A 24,590-nucleotide genomic window follows, 5' to 3' on the forward strand; every position below is an offset into this window, starting at 1 on the left:
GGTCAGCTTCTACTGCTTTCCCAGGCCATAGAAGAGAGCTGGATCAGAAGAGGAACAGCCGGGACCGTGCCCTTATGGGATGCCCTTGCTGCAGGCTGGGGCTTTAACCTGCTGTGCCACAGCCCAGCCCCCTAACTGCAGACCTTTTCAGTTACACTGGCTCCATCAACTTATTTCAAGGACAATGCTTCCTCTCATTCAGCCTTTGAAGCTTTTCAATTTTTTAGAACCTAATCATACAAAATGGAGTTGAAATGACTGTGCAGCAAATTGGCTTTGTACCGATTTATTTTATCTATTCGAAAGGTAGAGACAAGCAGATCTTCCTTGTGCTGGTTCGCTCCCCAGTTGCTCCCAATAGCTCTGCCTGGGTCAAACTTGCGCCAGGAGCCAGGAACTCCATTTAGGTCTCCCACGTGGGTGTCTGGTACTCAACTATTTGAGCCATCACCTACTGCATCCCAGGGTGTGCATGATGAGCAGGAAGCTGAAATTGGGAAAAACTGACATCGGTATCAGGACCTGTGTTAGCCGTCACAAACTGGTATCAGGACTTGTGTTAGCCGGCACAAACTTCGCCCGAGGGCGGGCAGGGAAGCAGGAGCAGCGAATCCCATTAGGATGGGGGTGGAGCTTGACCACAGAGATTGGACCTCGTGGCCACCTGGCTAAAACTGCACCAGTTTCCTAACAACCTGGATTCGAAACCACACACTCTGATAACATACTTGGTGCTTAGCAAAGCTAGGGGAAGGGAGCCTTAATAAATCACATAACTGAACTCTGTAGTTACAGGTTATTTTATGGGTCGCCTCCCAATAAATTCTTTACAGAATTATGAGTCATAGCAAGACCCCAAGCTATGACTCCACCCTGTGAGACCAGAAAGCATTTATGAAAGAAATCCCACTTCGGTGCAGCAACAGGACAACGGTGGTTGGTCAGGCTGGGAAGCTGTCGTTTCTCCCTCCTTTCAAGAGTCTCGGCACGCAGCTGCCAGAGAGCAGAGACACGCAATAGCAGGACCCAGGAAACATTTCAGAAGAGCGATGAATGGGAGCCCACACCAAAGGAAATTTCCAAAAACACACCGCCCACCGGAAGTGAAGCCGGAGGAAACGCCACGTCGAAGGCGCGGGTTTACGTAAGCGTGCAACGTCACGCGCCGTCCTTCCGGCGATGGGTGGTCCGGAACCAGGAGGGGAGGCGGAGCGGAGGCGGGGCTTGGGACTGGAAGAGATTTTGGTGGGTAGGTGGGTTCAGACCAAGGGGACTACGGGTCGGCGTTGGGCTCATTGGGCTCGGAACAAAGGACTATCTGGTGGAGACTCGGCGCAGCACCTTCGGACCGGTAACTGAGCTGCGGGTCGGGGACTGTCGACCGACCAGTGCTGTCACCGCGCGGTCTCGGTCGGCTTCTCCTTGGTTCCGGACAGGCAGCGTCGCGTTGGGGGGCCCGGCGCAGCGGCACCTGCTGCTGAGGGAACCCCACGGCCCGCCCCGGTGCTCATGATGGGGCTGATCTTCGCTAAGCTGTGGAGCCTCTTCTGTAACCAAGGTGAGAGGATGGAGCTGCGCCGCGGTTCGAAACCGAGGCAGCGATGCGACTGCCCTAGGGGACAGCGGAGGCAGGGCTCTGGGCAGCTCGGGGCGTTCTGAGACCCCGAGAACGGACGTAGTCGAGGGGGCGGGGAGAAACTCGGTGTTTCAGACCGTGAGAATGTGCAGAAGAGACGTGCTCTGCGCGGTCAAAGGGGAAGTCCGAAGAGAGGCTTTTGGTGACCCAGAATCCAAACTGGGAATTTGGAATATTAGCCAAGCGGAGCGGAAAACCCCTGAAGTTGCCTGCAGGCATTTCCAGGGCCCTCCCCGTCCTTAATTAAGCATCCTTGGGTCTGTCAGGGTGAGTGTCCGCTCAGGAACCGAAAACTTTTCTTTTTACTGGTGTTGCTTTGTTTTCCGCCCTGCCCTTCAAAGCCAGTGCACCTTCCTCCTCTCTCTTATTTCTCTGGCTTTCTAGGACTCGAGAATGAGTTCTATTCAGAAACAGGGTTTCCGGACAATTTCATCCTACACCCTTTCTTTTCGTAGGCGTAAAAAAAAAAAAATGCTTTCGGTTGTGTGGAAGATGTTACGTGTCCGCCGTTGGTGTTGAACAGGTTGTGAGGCACTAAACTTGCAGGTCCAAAGAGCCAAGAAGTTGTAAAACCTGTTCTGAGTCAGCAGCAGATGTGATCTGGAGAGAGAAAATACTCACACACAAAAGGGGCGGGCAATAAGGTTTTAAGCATTTTTTTTTTTTTAATGGAATGATCTCCTAGTAATTGAAACTAGTTTTGAAATTCAGTTGGTTTCATTTTCCCTTTTATACCCTTACGTGATTTGTAAACCTGGTATATTTTTAGAGTGGCACCAATTTGTTACTGCTAGTGTGCTTATCATTTTTTCTGGATTTAAGAAGTGGTGAAGAAAATGGATGGCTGTGATTCATTTGTTCTGCAGATTGATAACACTATAAAATAGTATCTTTTGAGGTTATAAAAAAGACACATGCATACACTTGGCAAATGTATATGCATATGCTCCTATGCAGTTACCACAAATAAATAGCACTTTTCAGGAGGTTTCAGTGTAGCCAGTTTAACTCCTTGTGGAGATTTTCTGTAAGTTTAAATTTACTACATCGTTGTCATTTTTATCAGTTTATGTTTTCTGGTCTTGTTACATAAGTTCATAATGTAAAGCAGCATTTTGAAACATGAAGATTAATCCAATAATCACCTGTTTATTGTTCCCTGGAACTTAAGAAATAAAACATAACTGAAGTAGCTGGTTCTCCCTATGTACCCCATGTCATTCCTCTTTTCCCTTTTCTGTTTTATTACTACTCTATCTTCTGTCGTTTGAAGTTTCCTTAATTAAAACTAAAGGAAATAACAGATGCTAAGGGAAAATTTGTCAGATTGTGACAAATTCATGAGCTACTTTTATAGCCGCTTAATTATTCAGATCTCCTAAATCCCTGTTTCTACTTAGAATTTTCTTTCCCTTTCCCTTTCCCTTTCCCTTTCATGTTGCAAGTGTTTGATGATTAATATGTCCTGTTAGTCTCATTGATTCCTGCAACATGTACTTATGGGAGATACAAAAAACTAAAAATAAACAAGAAAGATACATACTTTCCTTGCTCTGGAAGTATTAAAAGATTACTAAATGAGATAAACGTTAAAAAATGCAGTGAGGTAAATTATTGATCAGATATATGTGAAAATATAGTGATCACACACACACAAAATCACAAGTGACTAATTTTTTGTAGGTGCTTACTGGAGGACTGCAGTTTGGGGTAGACTTGGACCTGAAAGATGAGTTGGAGTTCATCCAGGCATAGCAGGAGATTGAGTACAAGAGTCACGCTCTCTAGACAGAAGGACTAACATGCAGAGGGATTAATTTGGTTGATGAATTTGAGGTAGCAGAAACTAGTTACTTTGTGCAGTATCTTAGTTTGCTTGTTGCCAAGTTAGAGAAGAGGTTGGAGAGGTAGCCAGCAGAACCAGATCACAGAGGGTTTGTGGTATCTGCTGGGACATTAGACTGCAGAGCAAGCAGTTAGAACCTTTGAAGAGCAGTCAGTGGCATTTTTTTTTTAATAGAAGGAATAATATGATCAGATTCATATCTTAGAGTGTATTTTTGTTTTCTATATGAACAGAATTAACTGCCAATCTCCATTTCCACAGCTATACACTTCTAATTGAGAAGTACCCAATTCTGGTTACCATTTAGAATAATATGTCCATTGCCCCACCTGACACCAGTTAAATCAGAATGAGGTAAGGTGGCCTGTGCATCAGTGCCAAGATGATTAAAATGGGCAACTAGTATTAAGAACTATTAATCTCAGGGCCGGCGCTGTGGCGCAGTAGGTTAATCCTCCGCCTTTGGCGCCGGCATCCCATGTGGGTGCCAGGTTCTAGTCCCAGTTGCTCCTCTTCCAGTCCAGCTCTCTGCTGTGGCCCGGGAGGGCAGTGAGGATGGCCCAAGTGCTTGGGCCCCTGCACCCACGTGGGCGACCTGGAAGAGGCTCCTGGCTCCTGGCTTTGGATAGGCACAGCTCTGGCTGTTTCGGCCATTTGGGGAGTGAACCAGCCGATGGAAGACCTTTCTCCCTGCTCTCCCTCTCACTGTCTGTAACTCTACCTCTCAAATAAATAAATAAAAAATCTTTAAAAAGAAGAACTATTAATTTCTTTACGTACTTCTTTGTCTTAACTTTCTTTCAATTTTATCTTACTCTTACCACTTGTTTTGTTTTGTTGTGTAACATTTTAGAACCCAGGCATTTTCTCAGAAATTGGAGATCTTTCTGGGAATAAGCATACTAAGGCATGTATTGTCTAGGTACAACAATTTGAAAATATATTATTAAGCCTGCAATTTTGTATTGTTTAATGTTAAGACAGAAGACTGATTACTTCTATATAATTATCATTGAAGGAAACAATTTTAAAATCTGATTGCCGGCTGGCGCCGCGGCTCACTAGGCTAATCCTCCGCCTTGCGGTGCTGGCACACCGGGTTCTAGTCGCGGTCGGGGCGCCGGATTCTGTCCCGGTTGCCCCCTTCCAGGCCAGTTCTCTGCTGTGGCCCCGGGAGTGCAGTGGAGGATGGCCCAAGTGCTTGGGCCCTGCACTCCATGGGAGACCAGGATAAGTACCTGGCTCCTGCCATTGGATCAGCGCAGTGCACCGGCCGCGGCGGCCATTGGAAGGTGAACCAATGGCAAAGGAAGACCTTTCTCTGTCTCTCTCTCTCACTGTCCACTCTGCCTGTCCCCCCCCCCAAAAAAAATCTGATTGCCTTTGCAAATATTATTTTATATATCTGTGTGGTTGTATACATGAGTTTCTATAAATATGCACAGAAATCTTTAAGTTCACAAATAAAGTTGTATATTCCTTTTTTTTTTAATTATTTATTGTTTAGCTCTCATAGCCATGGTCTTCTTTTTTTTTTTTTAAAGGTTTATTTATTTTACCTAAAGGTGGAGTTAAAGAGAGGGAGAGGCAGAGAGAGATCTTCCATCTGCTGGTTCATTCCCCATATGGCTGTGATGGCTGGAGCTTGGTCAGTCCAAAAACCAAGAGCCATGAGCTTGTTCTGGGTCCCCCATGTTGGTGCAGGGGCCAAGGACTTGGGCCATCTGTCACTGCTTTCCCAGGCACATTAACAGGAAGCTGGATCTGAAGTGGAGTAGCCAGGACTTGAACTTGTGCCCAGATGGGATGCCAGTGCCACAGCGCCAGCCCCAGAGGATGGAGAGGTAGAGAGAGAGAGAGAGGTCTTCCATGCACTGGTTCACTCCCCAATTGGCTACAACGGTTGGAGCTGTGTTGATCTGAAACCAGGAGCCAGGAGCTTCTTCCAGGTCTCCCACACATGTGCAGGGGCCCAAGGATTTGGGCCATCCTCTACTGCTTTCCCAGGCCATAGCAGAAAGTTGGATCAGAAGTGGAGCTGCTGGGACTTGAATTGGCGCCCATATGGGATACCGGCACTGTAGGTGGTGGCCTTACCTGCTATGCCACAGTGCCAGCCTCTTTCTCTACGTTATGACTGTAAACCCTCACCTTCAGTTATTTCTTATGTTACCCAGAATTAAGGACAAATGAAGTAAGGTTTTAATTATAGTTCATTTTCAGAACCAACTAGCACATCTTAATTATCTAATTTCCTTTTCATTGGTGAATCTCATGTTATAATTTTGAGTACTTATCAGTGCTCCAACTTTTTATGGAATTGTTACTGTACTAGACTTCTGACTGCTCAGATCTTATGTCTTAGAATTTTTAGCTTATTTAATTCTGGGCTTTTTCTTGATTTCAAGTGTACCAAAATTAAATGTATCATCTCTCTGCTCCCAGTGGTTTGAAAGGTTCAAATCATGAGTTTATTCAGGTTTCTGATTAAATGTTATTCCTCAGAGAGGACTTCCCTAGCCACTTTATCAAAAATAGCGCACTTCCAGCCCCAGCTATGCTTCTCCACATCTTTACTGTACTGTTTTTCTGAGTAATGTTTTTATGTACTACCTATTAATGGTATTAGAAATCTGTTTACTTTTGATGTCTGTTTATTTCAGTGGAAATAAACTCCCTAAGGTATGCATTTTGTCTTATTCCCTCTTATATTCCCAATGCCTGGCACTTGGTAGATGCTGAACCAAAGTAACACATGTACATTTTTATTTCAAGAAATTAAATACCATTAAATCTTAAAATGTGTGTCATCCTCTATTTAAGCTCTTTTTTTTCTAGTGTTACATACTTATATGTTTCCGAATAATATGCCTACATGGAAATTTTAAACATTACAGTTTGTCTCATTATGGTAAAAGAAATCTCTGTTTATGACCTTTCTTTTCCCTCATCATCCCAATATAGTTTTCTGCTTTAATTCATTCTGCATTTTCATTAATGTGGCTGTAAAGTTTTATTATTGCTGAGCCATAGTGTGCTTATAATCTAATTGCCTTAATTTTCTTTGTACATTTGGTTAAACTGTTTCAAGCTATCTAAAGGCCTCTGTGTAACAAATTTTCCCACCTTACATGTATCAGATGATTTTTCATTCCTCTGTGCTTTCAGTCCCCTGTCCTTCACAAAACTGCCCTTACTTCCTCCTGTGCTTGCTAAACAACTGTTCTGGACTTGCCTTTGCTACCATTCTAGGAACTGAATCTACTTTTTAATTAAACCTGTGTCTTCTTGCTTATTCTCACTTTGATGAAGCACATCCTTTAGAAATTCCCTATATAATGACAATTTTTTTGCATTTCTAAATACCTGAAACTGTATTGGCCTGCCCTCATTTTTTATTTATAATTGGACTTGCTATATAATTCTGATTTTTGAAGACATTGAAAAAACCTGAATTGTTCTTGTTTTTTTTTGCCTTTCCCAGTAGATTTTAGAATTTTTGATTTATCCCTAGTACTTATAAATTTCAAAGGGGGGTGGGTGTACTTTTATTTTTGTTGTTCTTATCTGTAGACTCTCTAGACTTTTTTTTTTTTTTTTTTTTTGACAGATAAGAGTTGGACAGTGAGAGAGAGAGACATAGAGAAAGGTCTTCCTTTTTCCACTGGTTCACCTCCCAAAGGGCCGCTATGGCCGGCGTGCTGTGCCAATCCGAAGCCAGGAGCCAGGTGCTTCCTCCTGGTCTCCCATGCGGGTGCAGGGCCCAAGGACTTGGGCCATCCTCCATTGCCTTCCCGGGCCACAGCAGAGAGCTGGACTGGAAGAGGAGCAGCGGGACAGAATCCAGCACCCCAATCGGGACTAGAACCCCGTGTGCCGGCTCCGCACGTGGAGGATTAGCCTAGTGAGCCGTGGTGTTGGCCCATCTCTAGACCTTTTCAATGTAAAGTTATATCCCTTTTTATCCTAGATTTTTTTTTTTTTTTTTTTTTTTTTAGTTTGGGTTTGGAGCCCTTCTACTCTTGGAAATCATATTGATTATATTATGCTTAATTGGTCATCAAATATTCTTTTCTATTTTGTTGTTTCTCTTTTGTTTGAGTTCTACATTCTATAGGTTATTTACTTTGTCTTTTAATCCTATTGAATATTGTGGTTCAGCTTTCACATTTTTCACTTACAAAAGCTTTTTGTTATTTGCTAAATGTACTTTTTTTTTTTAAAGGATTTGGAGTGAGAAATTCATGATTCAAAGTTTGCATTAGTGATTACTTTGCCTCTTTTTAAAAGATTTATTTATTTGAAAGAGTTACAGAAAGAGAGATCTTACATCTGCTGGTTCACTCCCCAAATGGCTACCAGGGCTGTGCCAGGCATAAGGCAGGAGGCAGGAGTTTCATCTAGGACTCCCATGTGGGTGGCAGGGGCCCAAGCTCTTAGGCCAGCTTCCACTGCCTTCCCAGGCCATTAGCAGGGAACTGGATCGGAAGTGGTGCAGCTAAGACACAAACTAAGGCCCAAATTTGAAGGTCACAAGGGATGCCAGCCTCATAGAATGCAGTTTTTCTTTCTGTGCCATAACTCTAGCCCCTTATTTTTTTTATTAAGATTTATTTATTTTTTTTAAAGAGCGAGTGAGAGAGATCGAGATCTTCCATCTGCTGGTTCACTCCACAAATGGCTGCAACAGCCAGAGTTGGGGCAGGCTGAATCCAGGAGCCTGGGACCCCATCTGGGTCTCCCATAAGGGTGGCAGGGGCCCAATTACATGAGCCATCTGTTAGGTTCTTTCTGGGGGTATGAAAGGCCAGAATCCCAAGCTATTCCAAACCTAACATCATCTTCTGGTGCTTTCCCAGGCACAATGGTAAAGTGTTGGATTTGAAGTGAAACAGTAGGAACTGAAACCAGAACCCATATGGTATAATGTCAAAATGCCACTTGCCCCGTTCATTTCTTAATGGAGGTTTTGCTGTGCAGCAGCTTTAAATTTGGGTGAAGTCTAATTTCTCAAAAATAAATTTAATAGCTGTTGCTTGTGTCCTGTTTAAGGAACCTGCTGCTTTCATCTGGAAGCTTTTAACTATCATTCTTCAGTCTATGTTTCATCTCAGATTATTTTGAGATAGTGATGTCACTAGGGATTGGGTTTCGTTATGTTTTTACATAGACATCTGCTTATTCCATCATAATTTATGAGTACTGGTTTTTTTCTTCCACAAATGGATAGCTTTGGAGCTTTTGTTGAAACTCAAAACACAAATGGTCATGTAAATGTGGGTCTTGGGGTATGTCTTTTTTCTTTTTATATTAATCTATACATCTATCCCTAGACCATACTATACCACTTTGATCACTGTGTATAATAACACATGTACTATGTATAAAATACAGTATTAGATGTTATATTTTGAAGTCTGGTCATTAGAGTCTTCCAGCTTTCTTCTTAATCTTTTAAAAAACTTAAATTTTCTATGTTTTTCCATTTTCTGATTTAGTGCTATTTGCTTACTTTTACTTTGTGTTTACCCTTTTTTTTTTTAAACCACGTAGCTTATTAAGGGTGGACAGTTATTGTTTTTCTTGCTTCTTTTTACATAGAAATATTTTAAGGCTATACATATCTTTCTTGCATACTGTGTTAGCAAGTCCCACAAACTTTAATATATTTCAATATTCAATTTGAAATATTGTGCTAGTCGGATTTCCGTTAATTATGAGAGAAGTTACTTCTAAAAAGAAAGCAGGTTTATTTTGGCTCCTGGTCTGAAAGATCACAATCCACAATCAAGTGGCCCCGTTAGTCTGGTGTCTGATGAAGACTGCTAGTAGCAAAGGAACCAGGCATTCTCTATTTATAGAACCAACCTTATCTGGAGAACTGCCTTCCCAGAGCATGGCCCAGTGACCTAATGACCTCCCAGGAGGCCCACCTCCCAGGTGTTATAATTATATCAAGTCTCCACTCTTAATTCATCAGTTATTAGCATTAATCCATTAACTATTAACATAAGACTGGCACTTAAGCGTATGAGTTTGGGGAGTGAAATCATAAGTAATGTGTATGTGTGCAATTTTTTTCTTTAGCCCATGAATTATTTATGTCTATTACTTAGTTTACAAGTATTTGTTGATTTTCTGGATAGCTTAGTCTTTTTTTAGATAGCTCAGTTCTTAAGGTAACTTCCAGTAGTCAACATATTCTGTAAGATTTCTCTTTCCCCCCCTAAATTTATTGGGACACAAGGACATATGTATGATCTGATACACCACTGTTCGTTTAACATAGGGAACCCCCTGCAGAATGCCATCAGCTGCTGAGGTGCTAGGAATTTGTTTTGTTATGGCAGCAGTGCTGTGTGTGTCTTTCCTTTGGCTAGAGTTGGCATGGCATGCTGCTTTTAAGCACTCAAACATGAGAAAGATACCCTCCTCTCAGAAGCGCACACAGATTACCAAACATAATGAATCTGTGAGTGATAAGAGCCTGTCACTCCAGGCCACTGCCCCACAGGCAACAGTTGATGACTTAGGAAGAGAGAGCTCTGACAGTGAAAATGACATGACAGCAGACAACGCAGTAATGCCTAGTCAGCCACCCCCCACATACCCGTGGGATGAACTTAGACGACCTTGAGGCAGTAACCCATGCGAGGTCATCCCATGCGCACCCAGTGAGGATCCCCACATTTGTGGCAGTCCTCGGGCATCCCAGGCTCTCAGGGCAGCCTCTAGACCCCATCCCACCTGCATGTTTGCCATTAATGTAGGAGCGGACGCAGAATTCAGGCCCTGGATTCCAACACCCGTAGAAAAGCTTCTGCTAACCAAGGGCTGAGGATATGCTTGTGTCTTTCCAGAGAATGCAGGACAGCCCTTTTGGGTACCAGCCAGAAACATCAAACCTGCAACTGACAGTCAACCAGAACCAGCTGAACAAGACTGAGAGTCCGCCTTGTTAGCAGATGCACCTGCCCTATTATCCTATCCTGAGAAACTGCCCATAGCCACATCCATTACTGTTTTATACCCCACTAGCTCTGGTCAGCCACTCAAACGGCCCACAGCCTATGTGTGGTCACGCCATTCCATTTCCACATGGAAACAGGATCAACAATGGTATGGCCAAGAATCATGCCTCCCATTGCTCAAAAATAAACGAAAAGGGGGAAATATGGTGGAATGAGAATGCCATGCCAAGATGGCCGCTGGCAAGTGAGCGTCAGTTACCCAGGAATGGCTTTGAAACCCACCTGGCAACAGAGCCTGCCTGACAACAGGCTATGATTGGATGGCTTCAGATACTGCCTGGCATCAGGCTGTGATTGGTTAGGGCATAAACCGCCCCTTGACCGGATTGGCTGCCTTGGCTATTTAAGCTGCTGCTGTACCAACTGAAATAAACGAGTCTGCGGGCTGCTCACCTCTGGCCTGCATTCACGCAAGTCCAGGGGTCTGTGTGGTGACTCCGCGCCTCTTGCCCCCACCGCGCTCTTCCTCTCAGAACAAATCCATGGCAACGTGTAATGTTCTAGAAATTTTTTTATGAGGTTAAGATGGTTGTTAGTCTTGTTCACATTTTCTGTATTTTAATGTATAGCTCTTCTAGAACGCATATAGTTGGCTCTTGCTTTTTTAAAAATATATTGTGAAGTTCACTTTGAATTGGAATCTTTAGTCCAGTTGTCTTGATTTTCTTTTATTCAAAAATGTCTTTATTTTGCCTTCATTTTTAAAAGTATGTTTTTCATAAATATAGCTTCCTCTGTTGATTTTTCTCTGTTCCTTTACTGCTTTAAAATTTTCATTTCACTGGCCTCTGTTCTTTTTCTGACAAAAAGTCAGCTGATATTTGTATCCTTACTTCCTTTTATGCAGCCTGGTTTTTTTCTCTTGCTGTCTAGAAGATTTTTCCCTTTTTCTTTGTTTTTTAACAGGTTAGCCTTATTGTACCTGGCTTTGCCTTTCTTTGATCTTGTCATATTTGGAATTTGCTGAACTCTTGAATTCAGATGTGTTTTTTTTTTTTTTTTTTTTTTTGACAGGCAGAGTGGACAGTGAGAGAGAGAGACAGAGAGAAAGGTCTTCCTTTGCCGTTGGTTCACCCTCCAATGGCCGCCGCGGCCAGCGCACTGCGCTGATCGGATGGCAGGAGCCAGGTACTTATCCTGGTCTCCCATGGGGTGCAGGGCCCAAGTACTTGGGCCATCCTCCACTGCACTCCCGGGCCACAGCAGAGAGCTGGCCTGGAAGAGGGGCAACCGGGACAGACTCCGGTGCCCCAACCGCGACTAGAATCCGGTGTGCCGGCACCGCAAGGCGGAGGGTTAGCCTAGTGAGCCACGGCGCCGGCCAGATGTGCTTTTTAATTTTTGAATTCACCCTGTTTTTAAGTTGGATTTCTCAGACCAGCTATTCCCCCTAAACTGTCTAGCATAAATCATTAGTGAGAATCAGCATTTAACTAATGAATATCAAGTATAAGAGAAAATACTACAATGTATCTCAATAAAAATACTGTTTCATGAGATTTTTAAGGTTATATGTGTCCTGAGTCATAAAATATATTTCTTTTTCTTTAGGATCCACGTACAGTGCCTGTTATATTGGAACACTCAAAAAATTTTTTTTGAATATTTCTTTTCATCTACTTAAAAGGCAGAGAGAGCAAGCAAGAGAGATATCTGCTGGTTCACTTCCACAACAGCCAATGCTTGGCCAAGCCACATATGTGAACCAGAACTCCATCTGGGTCTCCCACAGGGGTGGCAGGGCCCAAGCACTCGAGCTGTCACCTGGTGCTTCCCTGGATGCATTAGCAGGAAGCTGAATTGGAAACAGAGGTACCAGCACTCACACTGGCACTGTGGTATACAACATCCAAGTGGTGCTTTAACCTGCTGCGCCCCAATTTTTTTTTTTTTTAGATTTTTTTTATTTATCTATTTGACAGGTAGAGTTTACAGACAGTGAGAGAGAGAGAGAAGAGAGAGAGAGACAGAGAGAAAGATCTTCCTTCCGTTGGTTCACTCTCCAAATGGTTGCAACAGCTGGAACTGCTGTGCCAATCTGAAGCCAGGAGCTAGAAGTTTCTTCCTGGTTTCCCATGCGGGTGCCGGGGCCCCAGCACTTGGGCCATCCTCCACTGCCTTCCCAGGCCACAGCAGACAGCTGGACTGGAAGAGGAGCAACCGAGAATAGAAACCGGTGCCCATATGGGATGCCAATGCTGCAGGTGGAGGATTAACCTAGTGAGCCATGGCACCGGCCCCTGTGCCCCGTATTTATCCACACCAAAACACCTGTCCCTGTAAAATATATTTCTTAACTGTGTCGTGTTCAAATTTGAAAACCATGGAATAGATTGTCCATGATCATAGCCTTCCCTAGGGCAGCATTGGAGTGTTCTAGATAACTAAAAAACGTTACATCGGTTTCAGTATATTCTTCCTGAATCAGCCTTTTTATCATCACTTTTGTTCAGTGAGCTGGGAAATAGATCTTCAGTATCTGCTTACACTCTTACCTTCAACTCCACCTGTGACTGTATAGTGTTCTACCTACTTAGTCCCTTTGCTCTTCTTGTTTTAATTCCCTGGTTTACCAAAAGGTTGTTGTTGTTCTAGCCGAGAAACTATTCCTTTGACTGTTAACACTCAGTTTTGTCACAATGGTATCGATGCCTCTCATTGGGAGACCATTAGCCAAACAAACAAAAAAAGTAATAAAGTATATTTTCCTATATTTACTACTAAATTGAGGACAAGCTAGCACATGGAACATGGCCATCTTTCCCTTAAGCACTAAGCTTCTAGAAGACAAACTATATTTTAAATACTCTAAAGATTTACCTTTAAAGCATTTCTTTAAAATTGAAAAGAATGTTAATGAAGAGCTAAAATGTAATATCTCTTCAAACATTGTATTTATGTGTTGTCTGCCACTAATACATAAATAATGTTAAAAGATGGCCAGGGAGGTAAAACATTGTTTAGTAGTTTAATATTTTAGAGTACTACCTTGGGAATCAAGTACCTGGCCAAGATTCTTGTGTTCTTCTCAGTGTGACCTTGGGCAAGTTATTCGACCTAAGACTCAGTCCTCATCAGTAAAATAAGAAGTGGTATCACTTTCTCATGGAATGATTATGAGGATTAAATTGTGTAATGCATGCAAAAACACTTAGAATGACACTGAATATTCCTTTTTGTTATTGACCTTCCTTTGCTGACAGTCGGATTCTAGATCTCTCTTATCCTTAAGAATATTACCATATTATACTTCTGTATAGTGCTTGTTTCAGCAACACATATACTAAAGTTGGAGCAATACCTCTATTATTCTGTACTCATGATGCTATTTTGTAAGTGTTTGTTTACATATTCAGCTTTAACGGTCTTGAGAGTAAAGTCCTTGCTTTATTTATGTACTTTAAAAAAAAAAAAGATTTAATTGAAAGGCAGAGTGATAGAGGGAGAAAGAAAAAGATCTTCCATCCACTGGTTCTCTCCCCAAATGCCGCAATGGCTAGGCTGGCTGATACAGGCAGAAGCCAGGAGTCTAGAACTCCATTCAGGTCTCCCGTACAGATGATAGGGACGCAAGTACATAGGCTGTCCTGTTCTGCCTTCCCAGGTACATTAGCAGGAAGCAGAGCAACTGGGACTCAATTCTGGTCTCTGATATAGGATGCCGCATTGCAAGCAGCAGCCTAGCTCATTGTGCCACAGTGCCAGCCCTTCTTAATTACAGATGTCACAGTTATTGTCACAGTCTTGTCATTGCACTACAAAGAACAAATGTCAACACTTCAGGACTGGCTCCATTAAAAATTAAGGGATATGAATCAAAAGAGTAAAAGAAGGAGAATTACAGTGAGTTAACAATAAGCAAACTTCGTTGTTTGTTTTATTTTACAAAGCAGCTTTTGCCATAATGAAAATAACCCTTCCACAGGACCGTGTCTGTTTATTCTGCAGTACTATCTGGGCAGTACCTGCAGTGTACAGGTATAGGAAGATACAAAGATGATTTGTTGACTCGAGAACATTTGTGTAAATTATGGCTCCTCTTCAATTGGCTGTTGCAGTATGAAGACTTAGGATATAAACTGATACTTGAGTAAATGTATCATCAGAATTTTGACATTCATTAGAGGGTATCCAGAAGAGCAGAGTTTTGATATGAGATGTGCCACCATTGGCCTCAAACTGACTGTGATGTGGTTCTTTTGTTTTTTTCTTCCATACCCTGTCCAGGTTCTCAAGTAACTTTCTAGGTGTTCTATGGAGAATGGAAATCTTTAATATATCCATATGTGTTACAACGCAGGGAAGATGATATTGAGTTGTTCTCTATTTTTTTTTTTTTAGATTTATTTATTTATTCGAAAGAGTTACACAGAGAGAGGAGAGGCAGAGAAAGGTCTTCCATCCGATGGTTCATTCCCCAGGTGGCTGCAACAGCCGGAACTGTGCCGATCCAAAGCCAGGAGCCAGGAGCTTCTTCCGGGTCTCCCACGAGGGTGCAGGGGCCCAAGGGCTTCTACTGCTTTCCCAGGCCACAGAGAGTTGGATTAGAAATGGAGCAGCCGGTACTAGAACCGGTGCCCATATGGGATGCTGGTGTTTCAAGCCAGGGCGTTAACCTGCTGCGCCACAGCGCCGGCAACATTCTCTCTATTCAAAACAGACTTCAGGCCAAAAACCATCAAACAAAATAACTTTATGAAAGTGGCACCAGAAGGAGGAAAGGACTGGAAGAGATTTTTCATTGAACAAAGAGCAGAAACAGTATCAGCTCAGAAGACTTACAGAACCCAGACTGAAAAATATTAGAGACTAAGTAAATGCTTACATCTTTAAATTAGTGGGAGGAATGAAAAACTGCTTGATCATATGTGTGTCTTAGTGATGGGGAAACATTTTAGCTTTAAGCTTTAAAATGGGATTTTTAAATAGAGGAAATAATAAAATCCTGGTATATGGAACTGACAAAGCTTTTAGGTGTAAAAACAGCCTAATTAATTTGATCAGGGGAAACTTTTAACTGAAAAAAAAATTTTGACTTATGAGTCTTAATGTCATTTAGGTGAATATTTGAGACCCACCTCCACAAAATCTAATATAAATGACCAAGTTTTCCTGTGTTTTCTTCTTACCAGTCTCTCATACTGTCTTACATTACGAAAACTAGAGATCATCACAAATACTCATAGATTACCTCACCAAAGACAAGCAGCCTTGGCATCATAAAGTTTCAGTATTTTAGCAGTCTAATAGCAGATATACAGGAAATGATTTGAATTAACAAGCCAATTAATATTGTTGAAAACATATAATTGTAGTTTGAAGCATTATTAAATGTTTATGGTTTGCTTTCTTTTTGTAGAACACAAAGTAATTATAGTGGGACTGGATAATGCAGGGAAAACCACCATTCTTTATCAATTGTAAGTATGGGTGTTTATTTAACAGTTTTTATTATTTCACTTATTGAAACTTTTTATAATTAATAATAACATTCTTATTCAGTTTTATAATATGATAGGAAAATTTAAGCATTCACTGTTTTACATTTCTAAACACAAAATTTCAAAACAACAAGGGAAATAAACTACTGTATGCTAAAGTCTCAACAAACACTCATCACACTTTCTCTGGCCTTGAAAGAATTCATAGTAAAGCAGAATAAATAAAGCACATGTTATAGTGCTGAGAGGCAGTCAAGTGGATTCCACTTAGATCCTGTCACACTAGGTTTCCTGTGAATAGATTGATATCTCTAGGAATCTACTGCTATTCTTCTGATAGCTTTGGAATTTAACAAAGCCAGAGGCATTGCATCAAAAGAAATGACAGTCACCTTGAAAACACTGCTATAAACAAGAAAAAAAGAAAGACTTGAAACTTTCAGAGAAGTGCAATACTTATCTTTAAGGAAATTTAACAGCCACTTGTCAAATCCACTTGTCAAAATATCTCCCATTATCTTTCATTGCCAATGAAATGATCTTTTTTAACAGTTATAAGTCTCACCACTGTGTACCTGTAACCTCTTCCCACCTCACCTTGCCTTAGAAGTACATGCAGCCCACCAAAAAATACTTAACCAATGTTTAACATTTTCTTCTGCTACTTTTGCTAAATTTATGACATGTTCTTTCAAAGTAGAAGATCTGCTTGTTTTCTTAAAACATTTTCATTTATTGGTCGCAAAGTATTTTTATGTGAGTTAGTCTTCAGTCAGAATACAGACATTTCAGAAACTGATTGTCTTCATTGAATAATTTTGCACATAACTTCAAAAGTGTGTGTAAAACCCAAAAGAGAGAATTGTAAGCCTCATCCAATGTAGTACTAGCCTATTATAACTAAATATTGATTTTGTATATTAATTAATGTAACAATGATTATGGTTGTACAACTGGTATAAGCATCAGTAGTCTAAATATAGTTAATTTTAAGTAACATTTTCATTTGTCCATGGCCTCATCTTTTTAAGACTGTAGCTTAGGTTACTAAGGCTGAACTAATTTTTATAGCTGAGCCAAGTCTCAGTTTTCATAGATAGACGGTCTTCAAAATCATGGATAGCCTACCATCCAGTGTTTACCACTTTGCAAGTATTAGTGTCACAGTCACCCACAAACTTATTTTTTCAGGATGAAGCATTGGTTCTCATCTGATAACAATGCATGATGTTAGGATTGGGAGCCACAGAAATGCAGACTCAAACAACTGTGTTCTGAATCAAGCCTTCAGTTCTTTCTATCAGTAAAAAACAAAAATTATTTTTCCTTCAAGAGTTATAATTTATCTAAATGTTTATTTGCACAAAAGTTCTCCAAGTTTCTATTTTCATGCAAATGATTACTGTCATTGGTGCTCATAAATAAAGGTTAATCTATCTTAAAAATTGTAGAGTTAAAACTTGCTTCATGTTTAGATTTACAAAGGAGTTTTTATGATATCTGTCTTTCAACAGCTTAATGAATGAAGTGGTTCATACTTCTCCAACCATAGGAAGCAATGTTGAAGAAATAGTTGTGAAAAATACTCATTTTCTTATGTGGGATATTGGTGGTCAGGAGTCACTGCGGTCATCCTGGAACACATATTACTCAAACACAGAGGTATGCTAAGAACACTTTTGAATTTTAATAAAAAGAACCAAAGAGCAAATGCAGAAATAGGTATGCTATACAAAAGACATATTAACAGTTGCTTTTCAGTAAGATCCTTTTTTGTAAGGAAGTCAAATAAAAGAAAAAAGGCAAATAAAAAAAGTATTAGGATCAGTTATTACTGCAGTGTTTACTGTTGGCCAAGCTCGCAGTTTATCCTCACTATACTATCTCCAAGCATGGAGAAACTTGACACAGGAGAAATTACATTATGTTTTCTTAGAGCTCACAACTTGCTAAAGCTCTGATTAGAGGGAAATAACATACTTTAAGAATAATTTAATAAAAGCTTTTCGAATAACATGAGTTCAACATTCAAAATTGTGATGAGATTTTATTTTATTTTTTAAAAAATTGATTTGCAGACCATCTCCTGGAAGGCATTGTCATTTATTATTTGTTAGTTCAGAGCCAGCCTGAACAAACAAATCTGGAATATCTTCTATTTCTGCTTTTATTTCTCTTCCAAGACCATGCAATGCTGTTGAGAGAGGTTTATCTTTGAGAATATTAGAGTGCTTTTGGCATCCATGTAATTTTTCTTTACAAAGAGGTGCACTTCACCAGTTACTTTCTCTAAAATGAAACCTTTTAAAAATTTGAGTTGGGGGAAAGCAAGGGAGGAGGAATATAACAAAAGGAATTTTTGCTAAACACAGTTTCCTATTTAATTATAAAAACCGTGTATTCTTCTAGATTTAGACTAATAGCGTATGAATATGTTTTAAGATTTATTTTAATTATTTGAAAGGCAGAGTGGCACAGAGGAAGGTGGGTGGTGGGTCTTCCATCCATAGTTCACTCTCCATTTGACCAAAATGGTTGGAGCTGAGCCTGGCCAAACAAATCTAGGAGCCTGAAACTCCATCCATGTCTCCCACATGGTTGTCAGGGCCCAGGTTGTTGGGTTATCTTCTGTTGCTTTCCCAAGTACATTATTAATACGGAGCTGAATTGGATATGGAGCAGCCAGCACTCAAACCAGTGCTCCTATATGGGATGCCAGCTTTGCACAGGAGTTAACTCTGTGCCTTAACCTGCTGTACTGCAATGCCAGTTCCTTTGTGTAATGTGTAAATAGTAAACAGGATGGTACAGCATAGATATTTAGCACTTGTGGTTATTTTATTTAAGAAGGCAGGCAGAAAATTGGTTTTAGCATAGCTTAATATACATTTATACATTAAACTAATATTCTGAATCAAGAATATGTTAGAAAATAAGGGAAGAACAGCATTTCACCATGTGATTCCAGATGTGAAAATAGCAATTATCTGTGGTAAATAGGTTCAAGTTCATTATAGATGGTCCATGTGTACTTAAGGCATTTTAAAAGTATAGTGTTCGAGGAGCCAGTGTTGTGGCGTAGTAGGCTAGGCCTCCTCCAGCATCCCATATTGGCACCAGCTTGAAGTCTGGCTGCTCCTCTTCTGATCAGCTCTCTGCTTACGGCCTGGGAAAGCAGTGGAAGATGGCCCAGGTGCTTCGGTTCCTGTACCTATGTGGGAGACCCAGAAGAAGCTCCTGGCTCCTGACTTTGGATCAGCCCAACTCCGGCCATTATGGCCATTTGGAGAGTGAAACAACGAATGGAAGATTTCTCTCTGCCTCTGCCTCTCTCTCTCTATAACTCTACCTTTCAAATAAATAAATAAGTCTTGGGAAAAAAAAAAAAACAAAAAACAGAAAATGGTGAAAAGCTTAGATGACTTCACATGGGTTCAGAAAGAGATGTGTTATTGCTGATTCCTTTTTGTATGAAATGTTCTTTCAATAAACTATTTCTACAAGAATATCAAACTTACTACAGATAACAAAGACCTTTACTGAGGCACGCCAGCATAGCACATAGCATTTGCAATTGCAGGTCCCAAGTAGAGATCTTTTCTCTGTGTTTCGGTATTTGTTCTTCGTTGTCATCTTGCTTTTTGAGAATTTTTTACATTCGGGAGTCAGTCATCCTGAAAAGCTACAATTCTGCATTATAATGCACAGAATTACAGGTGCTGACCATTTCCTGACTCCTTCCTTTCCTTGTCCGCCAAATACTATTCCATACTTTGTCTGTTCTGACTTTGCTGTATTTCTTTCTCTTTTTCTTTTTATCCCTTTCTATGCCTGTCTCTGTTTACATTCAAATTACTCTTGTTGTCCCTCCCTAATTTTAAAGTCATCTCTATAGCCTGATTCTACTCTGTCTCAATTTATTTTGCATCATTCCCCTACGGCATATAATCTTTAGCACCACTTAATCTAATTTCTTATTCTTCTGCAAAATATGCTCAATTTAGGGGACTTTTCTCACTATGCTTTTTTTTTAGTTTTGCTTATCAAAATTGCCTTTATTTAGTCACTTGAAGTTGCTTGAATTTTTAGTGTCCTTTTTCTACCTTCTTTTCTTCCATGTACACCTTAACCAACAGATTTCTCCACTACTCCTAGCTCTCGTCTTTCATTTTACCTGTATGTTCCTTTAGCATATTAATGCCCAACTATATAATTTTAACACATTTTTTTCTAGAGCTTTTGCTGTTGATTTTTTTTAAGGTACCTTATTTAGGGCATTCTGGTATAGTAGGTAAAACCCCTGCCTTTAGCACCAGCATCTCACTTGGATGCTGGTCATGTCCTGGCTGCTCCATTTCCAGTCCAGCTCCCTAATGGCCTGGGAAAAGCAACAGAGAATGGCTCAAGTACTTGGGCCCCTGCCATCCATGTAGGAGTCCTAGATGAAGCTCCTGGCTCCTGGCTTTGGCCTGGCCCTGGGTTGGCCATTGTAACCATCTGGGGAGTGAAACAGCAGATGGAAGATCTCTCTCGGTTTCTCTCCCTCTCTCTCTGTAACTCTGACTTTCAAATAAATAAATTTTTATTTTTAAGATGTGTTATTCATTAGCTTTTAAAAATGTGTCTATCTTTCAGACTAACTTTCTAATAGGTCAAAGACTGTCTTAAACATAAATAACTAAACAATTATTGATTGCTTAAATGAAAGATTAAGTAGAGTACTTTAAAGACAGTGAAACTGTCTTGGACATGGTATTTGTTTATTAAAGTTATGAATTACTGTTTTCTTACTATAAATATTTGGGTTTTACTGCTTGATGTGAGTCAGTAATAGTACAATCTTTATGATAAAATAGCAGTTCATGTTTTATAGTAATGATAATATAAAGAAAGTATGTATGTCACTTGGGTAGAACTGCAAAAGACTTTCCAACATCTTGTTCTCTTTTTTTTGTTTGTTTTTGTCTTCTAGTTCATCATTCTTGTAGTTGATAGCATTGACAGGGAACGACTAGCTATTACAAAAGAAGAATTATACAGAATGTTGGCTCATGAGGTAAATTTTGAAAGCAAATCTTAGTAAAGTATCTGTGCAGTGGTTTTCCTTTTTTACAAAGATTGATGTGATGTTGGCTTTTTCATCATTAGCAAAACTTGATGTGTGAGTATTAAATTAGAAGTCTCACAGACAGAATTTTTCATTACTTTGTCAAACTTAAAACATTAATTTGTAAACCACTACTGTTACTGCAAAGATTTTTCAAAGTTAAAACCATTTATGCATGCCTTAATTTCTATAAATGGAGTAAGAAAAAGGAAAATTCTGTCTTCCCCCCAGAGTTTATGATTAAAAGTCTTTTAATGAATAATTTGAGTATATGGAAAATCTAACCCAATAAAAACACGTTCATGCACTCATCATTTAACATAAGACACCAGATACAAGACCTCTCCAATCTGATTTTTTCTCCTTTTTTTCTCAGAAGTAGCTAGTATCCTTAAAGTGGTTATTATTGTTGCTAATCTTATTATAATTTTACTACATTTTTGTGTATCTAAGTTGTACATACTGTATTCCATGTTCTTGAACTACTATATAATGGTATCATAATGTGCATTTTTTCCATAACTTGCTTTTGTTCATACAACGTTATGATTTATATATGTTAATACAGCTTTAGTTCATTCCTTTTAACTGTAATATTCTGTATGAATATACCACATTTGGTCTTTTCTATTAATGACCACAAAGTTTATTTCTAACATTTGGATAATATTAAAAATGCAACAGCAAACATTAATCCAGGAGCCTAAGTTTATATAAATACTAGTAAATAGTAAATATTGCCCAGCTCTCACATCTACTATAATAGTTTACATTTTGGAGAAACTATAGTATTTGATAACATACTATCATATGTTCCCATTAGAATATTGCTTGTATAGTTTGCAGTTAATATTTAGGTTTCAGGTTTATTTTCTTTTTAGTGTGACCCTTTTGGCCAAGAATTAGTAATATAATTATCTAGTTTAAATTAAATCCTTGTTGGAATGAATCGTTAAATCAAGGTTATGTGAGATTATTTTCTAACTGTCCAACAGAATAGATTTTGTCCTTCTGTTTCATCAGTTTATTTTGACTTGTGATATTTTATTTACTAGGAATATTTTGTTAATTGCAGGATTTAAGGAAGGCTGCAGTTCTTATCTTTGCAAATAAACAGGATATGAAAGGGTGTATGACAGCAGCTGAAATCTCTAAATACCTCACCCTTAGTTCAATTAAGGATCATCCATGGCACATTCAGTCCTGCTGTGCTTTAACGGGAGAAGGGTAAGTGTTGATCAGTCTTAGGGGAATTGCGGCTTCTTTCAGATTTCTTCTAGTTTTTTTATATGCTAATGTGTTGTTTTCTTCTTGGCTCCTATCTGTTTTGTTGTTGCTATTCTTAAAGATATGTTGTGTGTTGTGTTTTAGGATTACAAGGTGGAAATTACTTTTTTTCCCAAAGATTTATTTATTTATTTGAAAGAGTTACACAGAGAGAGGAGAGGCAGAGAGTGAGCGAGCGAGAGTAGTCTTCTATCTGATGGTTCACTCCCCAATTGGCCGCAAGAGCCGGAGCTGCGCCAATCTGAAGCATTTATTTGAAAGGCAGAGAGAAAGAGAGAGAGAGAGAGAGAGAGAGAGAGAGAGAGAGAGAGATCTCCCATCTGCTGATTCATTGCTTGGCCAGGGCTGGTCCAGGACAAAGCTAGGATCCAGAAACACAATCTGGGTTTTGCTTGTAGGTGGCAGGAACCCAGCTATGTAAGCCATCTCCTGCTGCCTCTCAGGTGCACATTAACAGCAAGCTAGACTGGAGGGTGGAGCCAGAACTTGAGCCAAGGCATTCCAATATGGGATGCAGGTATCCCTGGTGGCATATTAACCAGTGTGCCAAACACCCCCGCCCTTTCTGAAATAACTTAATGTAAGTGTAACGCTTTGCTTTAAAAATATCACAATAAGGGGCTGGTGCTATGGCGCAGTATATGTGTAAAACTGCTGCCTGCAGTGTTGGCATCCCATATGTGCAGCGGTTTGATTCTTGGGGGCTCCACTTCCAAATCAGCACCCTGCTGATGTGCCTGAGAAAGAAGCAGAAGATGGCCTAAGTACATGGGTGCCTGCACCCTTGTGGGAGACTCAAATGAAGTTCCTGGCTCTCGGCTTCTGATCAGCCCAGCTCCAGCCTTTGTGGTCATTTGGGGAATAAACCAGGGATGCAGATGGAAGATCTCTGTCTCTGTAATTCTGCCTTTCAAATAAATCAATCAGTCTTTAAAAAGCAGAATACCATAATAAACTTTTGAATTCAGTTTTCACAATCTTGTGTTTGTTGTTACTTTTATCATTTACTAACTGAAAGATAACTAATGTCAACTGAATTAACAAAGAAGCTTTAAAGAAATCTCATATTTTCAACAAAAAAACTTAGACCTTAAACTCCCAGCTTTCCACAAGAGTAGATCTCCTTCATTTAGGAGTCCTTTTGAGATGCATACTCCTATATAATAAATATTTGAGACAATTCTCATTATAACATTATAACATACTCTTCCTTTCCTAAGAATTTCAGTGTACATACGAGGACAAGGAGAACCCAAGTGTTGTTTACCTTATATTACCTGGTCTATAGCCAAGAACTTACTTATACTCAAATCAGCATTGTTAGTTTTTGTCATATTAAAAATAGCTTGTTGGGGTCTGGTGTTCTGACACTACTAATTAAGCCACTACTTGAGATGCCAGTATCCAGTTCAAGTCCAGAGTGCCCCTCTTCTGATCCAGCTTCCTGCCAATATTCCTTGGATGGTAGCTCCATGTGAAGGACCCAGATTAAGTTCCTGGTTCCTGGCTTCAATCTAGGCCAGCCCTAGCTGTTGCAGGCATTTGGAGAGTGAACCAGTGGATGAAAGATCTCAGTCTCTCGCTCTCACTGACTTATAAATAAATCAATCAATCTTAAAAAAAAAGTTTGCAACATAATAGCTATGTGTAGATCTTTGCCCTTTTTTTTTTTTTTCAATTTGACAGGTAGAATTATAGACAGTGAAAGAGAGAGAGACAGAGAGAAAGGTCTTCCTTCCATTGGTTCACTCCCCAAATGGCTGCTATGGCTGGCGCTGCGCTGATCCGAAGCCAGGAGCCGGGTGCTTCCTTCTGATCTCCCATGTGGGTGCCGGGGCCCAAGCACTTGGGCCATCCTCCACTGCCCTCCATGGCCAGGTAGAGAGCTGGAGTGGAAGAGGAGCAACTGGGACTAGAACTAGGCCCATATGGGATGCCAGCACCGCAGGCGGAGGATTAACCAAGTGAGCCACGGCCCTGGCCCCTTGCCCAGTTTTTAGGACTGTGCTGTTGTGGCTTTTTGGGGAGTGAACTAGGGGATGGAAGACTTCTCTCTCTCTGCCTATGCCTATGCCTCTCTATAGCTCTACCTTTCAAATAAATAAATCAATTAAAAAAAAAAATAAAGACTGGGCTGTAAGCATTCCATTCTTTAGAATGTAGAGGGTAAGGTGAAATTTCTACCGTCTTTTCTCTGTTGGTCAATTTTGGTTCATTTTGAAGGTTTGGTACTGGCAGGGCT

General features: G+C 40.3%; 1 protein-coding gene across 2 annotated transcripts in view; it reads left to right on the forward strand.

The window, feature by feature from the left end:
- Window positions 1–1,154: 1,154 nt before the first annotated feature.
- The window catches only part of ARL5B (ARF like GTPase 5B), a 30,208-nt gene continuing 6,772 nt past the window's right edge, over window positions 1,155–24,590 (forward strand). Inside the window, exons 1-5 of one of the 2 annotated variants that reach the window (XM_008268289.4) lie at window positions 1,155–1,558; window positions 15,873–15,933; window positions 17,469–17,616; window positions 20,927–21,010; window positions 22,137–22,288. In XM_008268289.4, the coding sequence (XP_008266511.1) occupies window positions 1,510–1,558; window positions 15,873–15,933; window positions 17,469–17,616; window positions 20,927–21,010; window positions 22,137–22,288 (494 nt within the window). In that variant the 5' untranslated portion in view covers window positions 1,155–1,509. Of the gene's footprint in view, window positions 1,559–1,689; window positions 1,904–15,872; window positions 15,934–17,468; window positions 17,617–20,926; window positions 21,011–22,136; window positions 22,289–24,590 lie in introns of those variants that run through there. The other variant, XM_051820627.2, reaches the window with a different exon arrangement.

The sequence above is a fragment of the Oryctolagus cuniculus genome, chromosome 13, assembly GCF_964237555.1.
Source record: "Oryctolagus cuniculus chromosome 13, mOryCun1.1, whole genome shotgun sequence".
Taxonomy (NCBI): domain Eukaryota; kingdom Metazoa; phylum Chordata; class Mammalia; order Lagomorpha; family Leporidae; genus Oryctolagus; species Oryctolagus cuniculus.